Consider the following 15540-nt stretch of genomic DNA (forward strand, 5'->3'; position numbering starts at 1 on the left):
AACACTTGGGAGAGATTGGCTAGGGACAGAAATGACACATAAGCCAGATAAGCGATCAGAAACCAGTCTAAACTTGTAACAGAACAGAAATTCAGTGCACGTGAACTGGTTTCAAAATGGCCAAACCTGGCTTAAGATAGACCTGGATAAGTGTAATATCAGATCACTTTAGGTAAGACTGGTCTATCAGACTTTTATCCCAGTTCCCCTCACAATACAAGTTACCTCACAGTCCCTAGGCATCCCAGAACACTATGTGGCTCTCTGCTAGCCCCACCCACTCACAGGGTGGCCCACTGGAAAGTGGCTCACCCTCTGCTGCTCCAGCCCAGCATGGCTGGGCAGACCAAAGTCAGGGGATCCCAGGTTAGAGCAGGGAACCCCACCTAGGTGTGAGGCTCACCCCACATGGGCAGATGCCTGGTTTGGAGAGGGGGGGCTGGCATCAGCCCAGGGAACTGCTGCCCTCCAACCTGCAGGGATGGGTCTAAGCCACAGCCTGACCATGTGGAGGAGATACCATCCTCTGCTCTTGTGGCAGGGCAGACCAGGGCTCAGAGGACCCTAGGCTGGTGTGCAGGAAATACCCTGAGGCATGGGGCTCCCCCCGTGTGGGCAGATGCTGGGCTGCAGGAGCTGGCACCTGGACAGGGTGTTCCTTTTCCCCATCCTGGGAGGTATGATTTAGCACCCCCTGTCTTCTGGCATAGGAATCTGGCTGCCTTTCCTAACTAAAAAGTGAACATGAGTTCAGTTTGTTATCAGTCCAATTTACACAGCTTAGAGAAACCTGCAAAGATTGAATCGATTCTGCCTCGGGCTTTTTCACTGTGTAATTAGCCACTGTGCCTCCAGGCACAAGTGAGCACATTGGTTCTAGAACTAAGGCAGCAAGTTGAGTGCATGATTGAAACATTTGATTTTTTTCTTTGGTTTCTCTATTGTCACCTGTAGCACACCACAGCTCTTACTAACACATCTCAGAGAGGCCTTTAAGCCTCTATCCATCTACAGTAAAAGCCCTATTATCCGACATGAGTGGGCAGTGGTGGGTGCCGGGAAGCTAAAAGTGCTGGTCACCTGAGGCACCAGGTTTCCTGCCAGATGTGGAGGGGGAGGGGGGGAAGGTGGCAGCTGTGCAGGGGGTGGCTGCCCAGGGGTGCAGGACTCCTGACTCTTACCCTGGGCAGGGCGGGTGCTGACGCTGGGTCCCTTCCCTCGACCATGTCTGGCCACACGCCCATTCCCCCCTCCCCCGCAATGCCAGGGCAGCCTAGGCACAGACTACTGCAGCAGGGGGGAGAGGCGCACACACATCCAGGGAAGAAAGCAGTGCAGCAGGCAGGAAAGTGGTGGGGCACAGCACCATGTGCGTCCTGCCGCTGAAATTCTGGTTAATGGAGTATTCCAGCTAGTAAAACCCAGATAATAGGGATTTTACTGTACATCAAATGGCAATTAATCAACTTTGTTTCAAATTCCCTTCTAAAGAAACCATGGCTATGTGATAAAGCAGTAATGACAGTAGACTGCCTGTGTTTGAGCTGAGGATCAGATGTTCCCTGATTTAAGGAGCATTCACAACTAGAAGGACACAATAAGCAGAACCAATCTTTGCATAGTATGTATCAATGGGTATTAAATTGGCCATAAATCACCTGTCTCTTCTAAGAATGAGACAAATAGGGAAGAGAATGGGTGAAACTGAATGATGTCCAGCAGCTGACTGAGTTAGTTTAATTTAAGGAGAGAATGTTTTTCTTACCTTTCTATTTTTTTATCCTTATTGTTTTAATGCTATAAAATATACCAACAATATCCTAAAATCTTAAGAAGAAGCCATTGGGTCAACGCTTTGTACACACACTGCAGCTCAAAAAAGAAGTGGGCAAAACTGGCTTTAAGTTGCCTTTATAATCTAATCAAGAGTAGACTGCCAGGCACTGGTACAATCTCAAAATACCTCCCAGGACCTCCAAGGTGCTCAGCAGATGAGAATCACTCAAGATCAGGAAATATTTCTTTCAACGTAAGAATGCTTTTTGCCCTGGTGGTCAAGACAAGAATAATGCAGGAACCACTATGCCATCTTAACAGGATGTGAGACATTCCCTGTGAAAGGTGAATCCTCATGCAACCAAATACATCTTCATACCGTTTTTGTATGAGTAGGTAAGTGCAAAACAATAAACTCCAGCAGGAGCCATGATAAACTGTGGATCCTAATACAATATGGTCATAAGAGGTAACTATCCCAAGACAAGGAAGTTTGCTAACTCATTGCACATTTAGCTACTGCTTTATTCCTGGAGTCAGGCCAAATTTTATTTCTAATGGGAATTTCAATGACCAGAAAAAGGTTTATAATCAGTTATTTCATTTTAAAGGCATCTTACCAGTGTGCTGCCATCAGTCCAACGGAAATCACGCTCAAACATCTTGTCATTGAGACCAATCCACTGGTAATCATGCCCAATTCCTAAAAGGAAATGAACCACAAAGATATTTTATGAGCTTTCCCATAGAAGGGAGACATTTCAACAAGAAAAATAAAGAATTTTCACAGACTGACGTAGACTTCCTGTTCTTCGAATTCTTTTTAACTCACTGTGCAAACAAATATTGATAGGGTATCTTCTAGCCTTTTTATTTAATTAAGGAAGTCTGTAAAAATGTAGATTCTAATCTAATTATTTTAAACAATCCCCTATCTTCCCTCTGTTGGGTACCTCCCAAAAAAGCAGATTTGTTTTCTACCTAACTGTGCATTTTAAAAGTCAGACAAAGACAACTAGTAGAAAGAAACTGTCTCAGCATTTGACTATGGCTGTGTATATTCTCCCAGCTTGTTCTCCTGGTAGAAAACTTTCCCCACAAACACCTAAACAGACATTCAAATGCTGAGCCCTTGAAAAGCAGAGAGCTTCCTATGCTGACACTGCACAACCCCCGTGTACATATTTCAGGGGCCCTGCAGGCTCCCTCAGTCTGCCTGGAGAATAGCAGCAGTGCACAGGAAAGCCTTGATTGGCTGGCCCCAACTACTTAAGGTCAAACTTCCAGCAGCACAACCTGATGATTGTCAAAGAAGTATGTTCTCCTCCCTGCTTGGCAGAAGCAGTAGAGTCCAACTCAAGCAACACACTGTCTCTGGGGGTGAAGAGAAGAGCAGCAAAGGGGAGGGGGGGGAAGGGAGGGAACAAGGAACCCTGAGATGCTGAAGGATTGTACTGTGGCTTCTCTCAGAAAAGAATATGTACAGACATTCGCTCTCCCACGAAAAATTTGCCTAGGAATGATGTAACCCTAGTTATTCCCACATTTATTTTTCTTCTTGAGTGGCTTTTCTGCTTAGGGAGAAAAAATCCTGAACATCTGTACACTTGTGGTTTTTCATAGGAGAGCACTGACTCTCCCAGGAGAAAATGAATATCTGTATGTGGTCTCATAGAAGACATGGCCCCTTACGAGACCCATGTCAGAAGTTTTGGCAGAGGGTCACCAGGGCTAAGTACAGAGGGTCAAAAAGACCAAGGCAGAATTCGTTCAATCTTCACAGGTTTTTTTAAGCTATGCAACTTGAACTAATAACAAACTGAATTGATTTTCAGTGTTTGGGGGGCCAAGACAGGCAGAAGCCTGCACTGACCCAGGCCACTCACATGCATTACCCCTCATTGCCAGCTGCCTAAAGTTGCTAACCCCGGACCAGTGTCTCTTTTCAGCCCCCAACTCGGGGGGGGGGGAGGGGGCGGCACACACCAACTGGCCCTGGCCCCCCTAGGCAGCTGGGGTCTGCCTAGTATGGAAAAAGCCCCCAGTGGGGGGATTTTCACCCCCACAGCCTGGTTAGTAGGGCTCCCTGCCCTCTCCCCAGCCCCACACCCATGAGAGGGGGGAGGGAAAATGCATGCACCCAGCCCAGCACCGGCCCCTCATCCCAGCTGGGGTCTCCCACCTAGGGGGGAAAGACCTCACTAGGGCCTTTTCACTCACCTACAGCCCAGCTCACCGGACTAGAATCAGCTCAGCACTCCCTCCTCTCCAGCCCCTGCCTGTAAAAGGCATGGAGCAAGGGGGTGATTACAGCAGCACAGCTGATCCCCACAGCCAGGGTCTGCCTGGTGCAGCGAGGGTGGGGGCAAAGCCCCCACTGGGGACTTTTTTCTCCCCACCTCAGCCTGTCTTGTCAGGCTGGCATAGGCTAAGTTTCACCCCCTCTCCAGTCCCCTCCACCTGAAGTCCACCTACTAAGGTCTGCCTGGCACGAGGCAGTGAAAGTGCCTACTGGGGGAGATTTACTCCCTTGCAGCCCAGTGAATCAGGCTGGAATTGGCTCTGCCCTGCCTCCTCTCTGGGAGGGGGTAGAGCTGATCCCCACCTGGCTCGCCTGGCTACAGGGTTATGAAAAGCCCTTGGTGGGGCTTCACCACCCTGTCCTGGGCAGACCCTGAACGGGGAGGCCAATGCCGGGGCAGTCTGGTACATTCCTCTCTCCCCCTGCCCACCTCTGACAGGTCGGGGAGTTGGGGAGGGGACAGGGCTGAGCCCATGCCAATCCGACAAGCCAGGCTGCAAAGGAGTGAAAATACCACAGTGGGAGCTTTCCTCTCACCCTTCCCCCCGCCCCCCCTCCCCCACACCAGGCAGACCTTGGCTTGGGGGACCAGTCTCTGGCTGTTCTGGTGTGTTCCCTGCCGCTGGAGGGGGGATAGGGATGAGCTGATCCTAGCTGGAAAGCTGGTCTGCAGTGGAGTGAAACAATTAGGTGACTGTGGCTTTGATGCCTAGATAGTCAGATGGGTCACCAATTGGCTAGAGGGTCGCACCCAGAGAGTGGTGGTGGATGGGTCATTTTTGACCTAGAGGGATGTGGGCAGTGGGATACCCCAGGGCTCACTCCTTGGGCCCACACTGTTCAACATCTTCATCAGCGACTTGGATGAAGGGGTGAAAAGCACCTTGTTCAAATTCATGGATGACACTAAGATGTGGGGAGAGGTGGGCATGCTAGAAGGGAGGGACAGGCTACAACTAGATCTGGACAGGTTACAGGGGTGGGCGGATGAGAATAGGATGGGATTCAATACTGACAAGTGCAGGGTACTGCACCTAGGGAGGAAGAACCAGCAGCATACCTATAGGCTGGGGAGCTCCTTTCTTGACAGCATAAAGACAGAAAAGGATCTTGGAATCATTATTGATTCCAAAATGAATATGGGCTGCCAATGTGCGGATGCGGTCAGTAAGGCTAACTGCACCTTGTCACGCATCCACAGATGCATCACGAGCAGCTCCAAGGAGGTGATCCTCCCCCTCAATGAGACATTGGTCAGGCTGCAGTTGGAGTACTGTGTCCAGTTCTGGGCACCGCACTTCAGGAGGTATGTGGACAGCATTGAGAGGGTGCAAAGGAGGGTCACTCAAATGGTCAGGGGGAAACAGGCCAGGCCCTACAAGGAGAGGCTACGGGACCTGAACCTGTTCAGCCTCCACAAGAGAAGGCTGAGAGGGGATCTGGTGACCGTCTATGAACTTACCAGGGGGGACCTGCAGGGAACGGGAGAGTCCCTGTTCCCCCAAGCACTACCAGGAGTAACTAGGAATAATGGCCACCAGTTGATTGAGAGTAGGTTCAGGCTAGACCTCAGGAAGCACTACATCACAGTCAGGGCGGCTAGGATTTGGAACCAACTTCCAAGGGAAGTGGTGCTTGCTCCTACCCTGGGGATCTTCAAAAGGAGGCTAGATAATCACCTAGCCAGGGCCATTTGACCCCAGCATTCTTTCCTGCCCACGGCAGGGTGTAGGACTCGATGATCTGCTCAGGTCCCTTCCTACCCTACCAACTATGAAACTACGAAAAGCCCCCAGTGGGGGCTTTCTCCCCTGCCCCACTGCACTGGGCAGGCCCTGGCTGAGGGGTCCAGTGCCAGGCTGGGCCATTGAGTTCCCCCCTACCCCACCTCCCCTCTCAGAAGTGGAGGGCTGGGGAGGCAGTGGGGCTGAGCTAATGCCATCCCTGATGATCTGGCTGCTGTGAAGGTGAGAAGATGCTGGCAGGGAGCAGAGGTTTTAGTGTGATAGCACTGTGATAGCTAGAGAAGGGGCCAGGCCTGCTCTGCTGGAGCCGACAGCACAGCCCAGGGATGCAAAACATTCTGGGATGCTGGGGGACTATGAGCTAACTTGAACTGGGAGGGGATCTGGGACAGAAATTCCATAAACCAGTTAGACCAAAATCAGTTAAGTCTGATCCTATACCTAACCAAGCTTATCTTAAATCTCTGTTGTGGGTTTAAACTAGTTTCAATTCACTTAAACCAGTTTATGTGCAACTTCTGCCCCAGCCCCTGCCCCTAGTCAATGTCAAACTGGGGTGTAAAATCAAAAGTGTTTTCTTACAATACAGTATTTAGGGACTGAACACCTGACCCACAAAATAATACAACAAATGAAGATAATCAGTAAACTAATAGAGGTGGGGAATAGATGTAACTTTAACCTGTTTTAGAAGTGGGAGGGAACTTAGCCCTTGGTGATGCACAATAGTTCAATGTCAATTGTCTGCTCCTATACCCATTTACAGGAGCTAACTTTCAATTGTAAAGAAACAAGTTTAAAGATACAGTGGTTTAGCTTACACTAAGTGTGGAATAGAGTAGACAGATGAAACGGTTAAAGCCATAAAATAATATAAGTTTAACGCATGAAAAGCCTTTCCTTTGCATAGTAACTGCCTGTGTGAGTTCAGTAAATGGAAGATTAACTGTAGTAGCTTGTGCCTCCATGAAAAAGGGATAAATTATTTGGTTTGGCTTCTACTTGTTGCTGTTCTTGTATTTTTCTCATGATCTAACACTTCAAAGCTATAAAGTTGATTTCCTTCAAAGATCATTTTTTTCCTAACCCAATAATAACTGGAATTAACAGCAAAAAGTAATGGTCTAGAACACAGTGTTTCCTTGAAAAAAAGTAAATAATAATGTGTATTTTACAAAAGAAACATGAATGCCTTTTAGGAGGCCTGGAATTGTTTTCTTGGTGTAAATTACTAGCTTTAAATCTGCAAGCCCGTTTTGCCCAGAGGAATCCTAATAGCACATACGGTTCACAAATATCTGCTCTTCATGAGACAAGATGCTCGTCAGGTGGGCTCCTTGGAGACGACACTCTCTTTCAGCTGCATCCCATGTGCGACGATGGGCAAAGTATTTGTAGCACTGCCCTTGGAATTTATGCCAGCCATAGTCACAAGTCTCTGTGTCTATGGCAAATGAACAAAACACACTTCTTAGAACATACATGAAATGCATTTCTATGCAATAGGATTTAAAGTTACTTAAAAGCTCACAAAGACACGCTGCCCCTTTAAAAATCCCCACACTAAGAATAATCAGTGATCCTCTAATCTCATTTAAGTTCTCTTCTATTTTATTTATTGTTTCACTATTAGCTATTTCTCATTTTCATAAGGAAAATTATGCCTTAATAACTCTGAGAGCTTTGTCTGCTAACACACGATACAATTCCAGATGATCACATTAGACTGTACCTTGAATATCCCAGGAGGGCATTACTAACCCATAACACTGGAAGAATTAAATAAATCCAGGTGCAATGCATGGATATAAGACTGATGTAGCTCTGATGACTGAAAATGGACGGTGAGAAAAATAATTGGCATTGTTCGAGTAGCAGATGTAAAAAGTTGGAAAGCTATCTCGGAAGAGATTAAGTCTGGCCAAAAAATACCCACCCTCCCCAACAGAATAGAGTTTAATAAACTTTAGATATCAGTTTCTAAGGACAGCTGTAAAACTGAAATATGAAGAAATGAACTACACATTGTCCATGCCTGTAGGAGGGATGATGCTGATAAGAATTTACAGTAGATAGGAGTTCACATCAGCCAAAATTTCAATTCAGCTACAGAGAAATAAGCATGAACCTTGGAACTGTAGCAATTTTTTAGTTTGATGTCAATTATATTGTCAAGGTTAGACAGTCACAGACAGAACAGATGGCATAAAACTTCCATACTCAGCTTAGTTCTGCACTTTCACTGTACAACTCAATCACAGGGAAAATTAGTTTTATAACAAGATGGGCTTAGAAAGAATAAACCAGATGCTTGAGTTTGTCTGTTTGAACTGTTTGATACTGGCATATTTTAGCTCATCCTAAGGACTATTCTGAATCACAGCATTTGGAACCCCAAAGGAGATGGCAACTCAGAAACATCAAAGCATAGCATGCTCCAACCACAACTCTTTCCTGCCACATGAACATGTCCCTGGCTTACCCTAGTATGGCCTCCATAGAAGGAAGAACTCAAGGAATACAAGTACAGCCAGTGGTGCCAGCTTTTGCATGCTAAGGATTTTCCCCATGGTGTGCTGCACTACTCCTGATGCAAAGCTGAGTCTTAAAGATTTTTTTTCCCTTTGTAGCTGTATATAAATATTTATGTTTCTGAAAGGGAATGAGGATTTTTGTTTAAAAGTCAAGGGCATGATACAGCTTTAGGGAGTCCAGCTGTATGCAAGTAACTGGTGAGCTATACATTATATACCATAGATTCATAGATTCATAGATGTTAGGGTCAGAAGGGACCTCAATAGATCATCGAGTCCGACCTCCTGCATAAGCAGGAAAGAGTGCTGGGTCTAGATGACCCCAGCTAGATACTCATCTAACCTCCTCTTGAAGACCCCCAGGGTAGGGGAGAGCACCACCTCCCTTGGGAGCCCGTTCCAGACCTTGGCCACTCGAACTGTGAAGAAGTTCTTCCTAATGTCCAATCTAAATCTGCTCTCTGCTAGCTTGTGGCCATTGTTTCTTGTAACCCCCGGGGGCGCCTTGGTGAATAAATACTCACCAATTCCCTTCTGTGCCCCCGTGATGAACTTATAGGCAGCCACAAGGTCGCCTCTCAACCTTCTCTTGCGGAGGCTGAAAAGGTCCAGTTCTCTAGTCTCTCCTCGTAGGGCTTGGTCTGCAGGCCCTTAACCATACGAGTGGCCCTTCTCTGGACCCTCTCCAGGTTATCCACATCCTTCTTGAAGTGTGGCGCCCAGAATTGCACGCAGTACTCCAACTGCGGTCTGACCAGCGCCTGATAGAGGGGAAGTATCACCTCCTTGGACCTATTTGTCATGCATCTGCTGATGCATGATAAAGTGCCATTGGCTTTTTTGATGGCTTCGTCACACTGCCGACTCATGTTCATCTTGAAGTCCATTAGGACTCCAAGATCCCTTTCCACCTCTGTGCCACCCAGCAGGTCATTCCCTAGGCTGTAGGTGTGCTGGACATTTTTCCTCCCTAGGTGCAGCACTTTGCATTTCTCCTTGTTGAACTGCATTCTGTTGGTTTCTGCCCACTTGTCCAACCTGTCCAGGTCTGCCTGCAGCTGTTCCCTGCCCTCCGGCGTGTCCACATCTCCCCATAGCTTTGTGTCATCTGCAAACTTGGACAGAGTACATTTCACTCCCTCGTCCAAGTCACTGATGAAGACATTAAAGAGTATTGGTCCAAGGACCGAGCCCTGCGGGACCCCACTGCCCACACCCTTCCAGGTCGAAGCCGACCCATCCACCACGACTCTCTGGGTGCGACCCTCCAGCCAGTTCGCCACCCACCAGACTGTGAAGTCATCCACGTCACAGCCTCTTAACTTGTTCACAAGTATGGGGTGGGATACCATATCGAAGGCCTTCCTGAAGTCTAAGTATATGACATCCACCCCTCCTCCTGTGTCCAGGTGTTTCGTAACCTGGTCATAAAAAGAGACTAGATTGGTCAGGCACGATCTGCCTGCCACGAACCCGTGCTGGTTTCCCCTCAGCATAATTTGTCCTGCTGGGCTCTCACAAATGTGAGCCTTGATAATTTTTTCAAAGACTTTGCCAAGGATGGAGGTGAGACTGACTGGCCTATAGTTGCCCGGGTCCTCCTTCCTCCCCTTTTTGAAAATGGGGACCACGTTGGCCCTTTTCCAGTCCTCCAGGACTTGGCCCGTGCATCACGAGCATTTGAATATTCCCGCCAGTGGCTCTGCAATGATGTCGGCCAGTGCCTTCAGCACCCTCGGATGGAGCTCATCCGGGCCTGCCGACTTAAAGGCATCCAGTTCTTCCAAGTGACTCTGCACCATCTCAGGGTCTACGCATGGAAGTCTGGCGCCTTGCTGCTGCCTCTCTACAACTCCAGTGAGAGACTTGTCGTGCCCCTCGCTTAGGAACACTGAGGCAAAGAACTCATTGAGGAGTTCAGCCTTGTCCCCCCTGTCCGTCACCAATTGTTTCTGCCCATTTAGCAGGGGTCCTATTCCTCCCTGGGTCTTCCTTTTACTCCCTACCAGGATCATTTCTACATATCCTGAATGCAAAACTTTTAACTACAATATTCACATGTCAAAGGAGATGCCCTATGTGAATAAGGCCACTGGTTCACTTAATTCAGCGGTGTGGCTTTCTGTGAGCATGTCTGTGTTGCTTCCATATCACTTCCCTGCTGTTTTCAGGTACCCCTACCCATTGGCTCACACTCTGCATAGATCAAACTAGGAAACGGGTGAGCAAAGATGCCCTGGGAAGGTGTCTTCTGTCGCCATTCAGGATTATCCGGCTCTGGCTTTCTTGAAAATAAGGTTCATAAAACTTCTAATTTTATAAGTTGGGCCTGCTCAGAGATGGATCAGGTGGGCAAGAAATGCTTGAGAATGGGATTTCAGGAAGTGCTATGGAAATTGTATAGATATACAATACAGCAGCGAATAGTAGCTGCATTCGTGGATGGTGCAGAAAGCTTAAAGTGAACAGTTACGAAAAAAAATGTACTCATAGGAAAAATTAATCTTAATTTACACTAGACAAGGTTTACTTTATCCTCTGAAAAACAAAGAGTTTATTTCCCTTCAGAATTTCTTTAGACCTCTGGATTGTTTGCATTTTTAAATCTCCTTTCAGAAAATGCCCATACCAATGGCCATGCTAACATTTCTCTGATAATCCCTATCACCTTTATGAGTGTAGAGGGGTAGTTGTCCTAGATTTCAGGTACAGAAATCTTTTTCCAAAGACAAATACATGCGCACGTGCACACACGTGCACACATGCACGCACACTCTAAAGAACACAGATGTTACCAAAATAGAATACAATTATTTATTACTATATCCTTGTTTTCAATGTCTCATATTGTAAAAATTGTTCAAGTGTTGAAGAATTTAAACTATGAAAAAAGAATGTAATCTACAATACTGCATTTTTCCTAACTCCAATGATATGCATTGGGTGCGTGAGTCTTAATCTCTATGTTCTGGACGGTTTGTAAGTTTAGTCTGTCTCTGGATGCCTAGAACATCTGTTTAACCACATAGCATTGACTAACTGTGCTGTGTCCTTCATTGTAGGAGCTTCAAATTTTATCACTCATCTTGTTTAGGGATCATCTCATCTCACAGGAAGTAAAATAATAACAAACAGTATTTGGGGGAAATAAACAGAGAAAGGGATCAGGCATAGAGCAGGATTTTAGCCCCCCCTAATCTAGATATTGTACCCTGAATAGGAGATGGACAAGACTTTCAGAAAAAACAGCTAAATGGTATCTGAGGGATCAAAGAGACTAGAAGAGTTAAAAGACAGTAGAGCATTCAAAAATAGTAAGTAATAGATAATGCCTTGACCTACTACTAAAGCTAGAAACTGTATCAAATTTTGTCACTTTAGTTTTTAAAGAAGTGTTAATAACGTTGAAAAGAATGAATAGTAATTTATTTACCAGCTTCTAAGAGTTTCATTAGTTAATGTTTTCTATAAAACTAAAGTTTTTTTTATCAAAAAACTGAGACTGCATCCACCAGTGTGGTTATACTAATGTGAACCCCTGGTGGAGGTAAACTTAGTGGGCATGTCCAGGTGAGTGCAGACCTTTGTTTCCCCAAGGATGAGTAGCAGCGGCAAGTCTGCTGGGGCCAGCACAGTTGCTGGCCCCAGTCCCCCACTACCCCACCTAGGGTAATCTGTTGCATGCCAGAACATGCATGGCACGGACATTCCCCAGGGTCACACAGCAGTGGCACACTTTGTACCAATGCTATGTGCCCCTGGGGCCATATGTGCTCTAGCATACAGCTGGTTATCTTGGGTGGGGTAGGGGAGACTGGGGCCAGTAACTGTGCTGGCCCCAGCAGCCTTACCTGGGGTCCTGGATGCCTCCAGGGGCTGCAGCTGTGGCAGGAAGCTTGGCCAGCAGCCGGAACATGGCTCTGGCCAGCCAGGCTCAAGTTTTGGGCAGCATGCCTTGCCACCATGTGCACCATCATGCTTTTTTTCAGCATGGTTTTTTTTGACCCCTGGATCTCCTAGGATCAAAAAACTCCTGCACTGGAAGGTAGCAGCATGGGGAATACCTGCATGTACAGTGTGTGGCACCACAGATAGGTCTGAGACACCACATACTGCGTGTCTGTGCTTGTTTGGACATGGCCTATGGTTGCAAACGATACTGCACTGGTATAAATTATATCCATACTAGATCTGCAATGGTGCAATTTACAACAGTAACCAAAAGACTATTGCAGATGAGGGATTGCCTCTCCATAATGACAACAGTTGGTATGCTAGACTTTTCTTTGTTTGCACTTCTGTATTCTTAATTGCTTTTTCATTAAGTACAGAAGATACCATAAATGCAAAACATTTATAAAAATGTTTTGCAATAAATATTATAAAAATATAAAAACAATAACAAATCAGAGCTGGATTTAATACTACGTTACATATAGTTGAAACAGGATGTTAATCTCCTAAACAACATGCTATAAGAGATACATGCATATCAGTGTGTGTGCGGAAAGGGGAGAAGTCAATATATAAAGGTTTACGCTCTTAAATGTCTTTACTGCACCAGAAGGCCTAGTTGAAGAATGACAGTAAATTTTCTGATCTGATGAATGTCCAGTTGTGAATGGTTTTGGTATGAGGACTAATCTGGAACAATAACTGTTTTGAGGGCATTATATTCATACATTTTATTATGGGATGTAATCACAACTTTTTGTACACTGAACTCAAAATATTCTGGAAAGACTGAAATACTACTTGCCACATTTATGGTGTTTTTAAAGTTGTCTTGCTAGCTCCAAGATTTATTGCACTTTAGAGGTTCATTTTCAGTGATGTGTGCCAGGAGTTACCCACACAGCTTCTGTTCCCCATAACAGCAATTGTAGATGTAAAACTCTCCCAGCCCTGCATTAGAAATGTACCCCCTAGGTGCAGTATATAGGCAGGTTCAGCTTTTTCAACAGCTGCAATAAGCTGCTGACAATAGGTCCCTTGTCTTCAAACAAATTTCACAAAGGAGCTTAAGAAATTAGTCTGAAACACAGGTATTAGAATGTAAGCGGAGTGTTGCTCAGCTGTGAACCCTGTCTGCATGTCTGGATTCAGGTAACAAATGAAGGTAAGAGTCCTATTAGCCCACACATCTTGAAGTAAAACTATTCAAGAATTCCCTCTCAGCTGTGAGACAGTCAGAATCTGCCTTTTTCCCAAGAGTATCCTTGCAGCAAACCCTTCTCTGCTCTTTCTTTTTGTAAGCTACTAAACTCTAAAAACAAAGCGAGTTAGATGAGACAACAGTCATCACAAACATTTGGATACGGATCTTGGTCTTAAAAACAATGTTGCTGATTATGAGAAAAACATTTGTTTGGGAACCTGGAAAGGGAAAAAATAAAAGCCTTGTTGTATGGTCCCAAAGAGGGATGTCTATTAACAAATCATATTTGCCATTTTGGCAATAAGTTCCATGAACAGTGCTGTGCTTGGAAAACAGGCTTGAGCGATTGTCTGCAGAAATTTAGCAGTATGGCAGCCAAACCCTGCTTTAAGTTTAGAGTGAAGATGAATTTCCTTGAAAGCAGATGGACCCTAGTCAGTATAGCAGAGAGAAAGAAAATAAAAGAAACCTTCAGGCAGAGTGGTAGAAGTTGCTCATCTATCCTCCTTTTACTCAAGGTACTTAAATACCATAGTCTTGAAATTAAGGTCCAGATGTTCTTATTGTATATGGAATCTTATTCCTCAACCATGGCACTATTCATGAGGTAATATTTTTCTCAGCATGAGAAAGGAGAGTCTAGTAATGAGACACAATCAACTTGGGCTAAACTATTATGCATTGGCTCACATTTTCATCGTTTAAGAATAGTGAATCCTGAATCCTTCCAACTTCATGTTACCATAGACTGGGTAACTCCTAGTATTATAAACCCATTGACTTCAATCTGGGCCAAACTATCCTAGACCACCCCTATTAAATGTGACACGTACACATCAATTTACACATTTAAAGTGAATGATTCATTCATCCTATAAACCACTAGGAATGTTCCTGGTGTCTTATGTCCAGTTCCTTCCCCCCCACCCCCAACGCCGCTGCCAGCTTCACATCCAGTCGCTCGCCGCCACCCCTGCTGCTGTCGGCAGCTTCCTCGGCTGCTCCTCCCCACCCCACCCCCGCCGCCAGCTTCTTTGGGGCAGGGGACCCCAAAACTATTTCTTGCAGGGGGGCCCAAAAAATTGTGGTTTGGCCCTTCTCAAAGGCTTACAAAATCATTTCCTATATATCTTGCATTAAAGTGTCAAAAAAGCAACAAACATAGCACTACATTTTTGTACTTCTACAAAGTACCAAGACACTTTGTAGCAATACAAATGAAAGCCTGTCCATATCCTTCAGCTTGGTCTGTTCAAGAACAAGCACCTGGACTTCTGCTAAATTATGCTTCCACTTGGTAAGGAAAAGCAGAGGGCTTTCAGGGAGACAGTGACAGCTCACTGGTTCTCAATTTGTTCTTGCCTGGGTCCTGGCACAGGTTAGATTACCCTGACTTTCAACTTCCACCAGCTGGCAATGAATTCTGAAGGACAATTTCTCACCTGTCTCTGGCTATACCTTCTCCCTAACCTTGACAACCGTTTAACAAGATGATAGACTTGCTTATAAACAGGGTAATAACTCTGGGCAACTTATTAGCTACCCATATATGGCTGCTTTTTTAGTTCTTTGAACTACCTGAGGGATAAGAATACAACAGAGAATCTGGATCCCATTATCAGTACCTTAAGGACTGAATATTCAGAGGTGTTATGCCCTTACAATTTGCATTACCTTCAATGAGACTGGAAATCCTCAACATTGCTGATGAATAGACACTTACATTTCTGTTTTAAAGGTCTCAAAATTAATAGTATGTATTAAAACATAAAATAAAAATAAAATAAAATAAAATGAAGCACAATCTCAGCAGTCACCTATACCCTTCCTGTGACTTTGAGATACATGTTCTTTAGTTCTGGCTGGGTTTTAAATCTAGTGAAGTCAGGGCTGAGGCCTTGAAATATACCCTCCTTGCCAGACAACTGTGTCTGAATCGCCAGCACAGTTTTATTTTGTCTGGTAGAATGGAAATTTGGCACTGAACCTTTTTCCCAGGTCCCAAACCACTGCAAGACTTTAAGT

General features: G+C 45.5%; 1 protein-coding gene across 1 annotated transcript in view; it reads right to left on the minus strand.

Moving 5' to 3' along the window:
• VCAN (versican) overlaps positions 1-15540 on the minus strand; it is a 153515-nt gene that overhangs the window by 23015 nt on the left and 114960 nt on the right. Inside the window, exons 11-12 of the mRNA XM_006263825.4 lie at positions 7109-7267; positions 2397-2479 (exon numbers count right to left, since the gene is read on the minus strand). Of these exons, the coding sequence (XP_006263887.3) occupies positions 2397-2479; positions 7109-7267 (242 nt within the window). The remainder of the gene's footprint in view (positions 1-2396; positions 2480-7108; positions 7268-15540) is intronic.

The sequence above is a fragment of the Alligator mississippiensis genome, chromosome 3 (assembly GCF_030867095.1).
Source record: "Alligator mississippiensis isolate rAllMis1 chromosome 3, rAllMis1, whole genome shotgun sequence".
NCBI lineage: Eukaryota > Metazoa > Chordata > Crocodylia > Alligatoridae > Alligator > Alligator mississippiensis.